The 976-nt window shown below is 61.3% G+C and overlaps 1 protein-coding gene across 1 annotated transcript; it reads right to left on the reverse strand.

The window, feature by feature from the left end:
- Window positions 1-34: 34 nt before the first annotated feature.
- On the reverse strand, window positions 35-566 carry LOC102886712 (LIM homeobox transcription factor 1-beta-like; the record flags this gene model as incomplete). The annotated part of the gene is made up of 2 exons (XM_006925232.2): window positions 35-187; window positions 364-566. Coding segments are annotated over 2 exons (356 nt in total), but the record flags the coding sequence as incomplete, so codon positions are not given.
- Window positions 567-976: the final 410 nt, after the last annotated feature.

Here is a 976-nt window from a genome sequence, read left to right on the forward strand (position 1 = left end):
CCCCCATCCCCCATTCATCCCTTGCCCCACTCACATCAGGCCCTCTGTCTTCTGCCTGCCCCCTCCCCACTCCACTCCTGCCCAGCGGGGGTGGCGACTGGCTTCTCACCTTTGCTCTTTGGTTCTGAAACCAGACCTGGACCACACGCACACTGAGGCCTGTCTCTGCCGCCAGTGTCTCTCGGACCTGCCCAGAGAGAGGGAGACAGGTCAGGCCCCCGGGGAGGGAGGGTAGCAGCTGAGAGGTGGTGGGTTTGGGGGAATCGGTGGATGGGCGGGGATGCAGAGGGATGTCCTCGTCCCCGAGAAGAGTGGAAGGCAGTGGGTGTGGGTCAGCCCCCACCCACCCCGGCCGCCCCTCACCTTTCGGCAGGGCTTGGAGGAGACCTCGAAGGAGGCCTTGAAGGCTCTTCGCTGCTGCGTGGTGAGGATGGTCCGGGGTCGCTTGGGCCTCCGTGGGTCCTTCCCATCATCCCCGCTGCCCTTGCTCTGGCTGCCTTGCCCCTTGGCTGGCTTCATGTCCCCGTCCTCATCCTCGCTCTTTACTGTGAGGGATACGATCCAGCCTGTCAGCCTTGTACCCTTAGGTGATCTGCTGCCTGATGGGACCCCATCGCCTCCTGCCCACACCTGCCATGGCTGGCCTCTGGCTCCCTGGAGACCTCAGGCCAGAATGCCAACCTTTGAGAAAACCAGATGCCACTTCACTCCCCCAGGGCCCAGAGAGTCTTCTTCCTCGAAGCTTCCAGGGTCTAAAATTGACAGGCAAAGACCACACTCCAGACATTCTCACACAGGAGTATTCATGCCCGTGACAGACAGACAGACACACATGCACACAGATGCACACTGACCCACTGGTCCTTGCCCATGCAGACTGGCACGTGGACCTGCCAAGGCCTAAGTACATGCAGCTCACAGGTGTATTTACACACATGGGCACCTGCTCGCAGGCATGGGCATCCCTGAACAGGCA

The sequence above is a fragment of the Pteropus alecto genome, unplaced genomic scaffold (genome assembly GCF_000325575.1).
Source record: "Pteropus alecto unplaced genomic scaffold, ASM32557v1 C18191144, whole genome shotgun sequence".
NCBI lineage: Eukaryota > Metazoa > Chordata > Mammalia > Chiroptera > Pteropodidae > Pteropus > Pteropus alecto.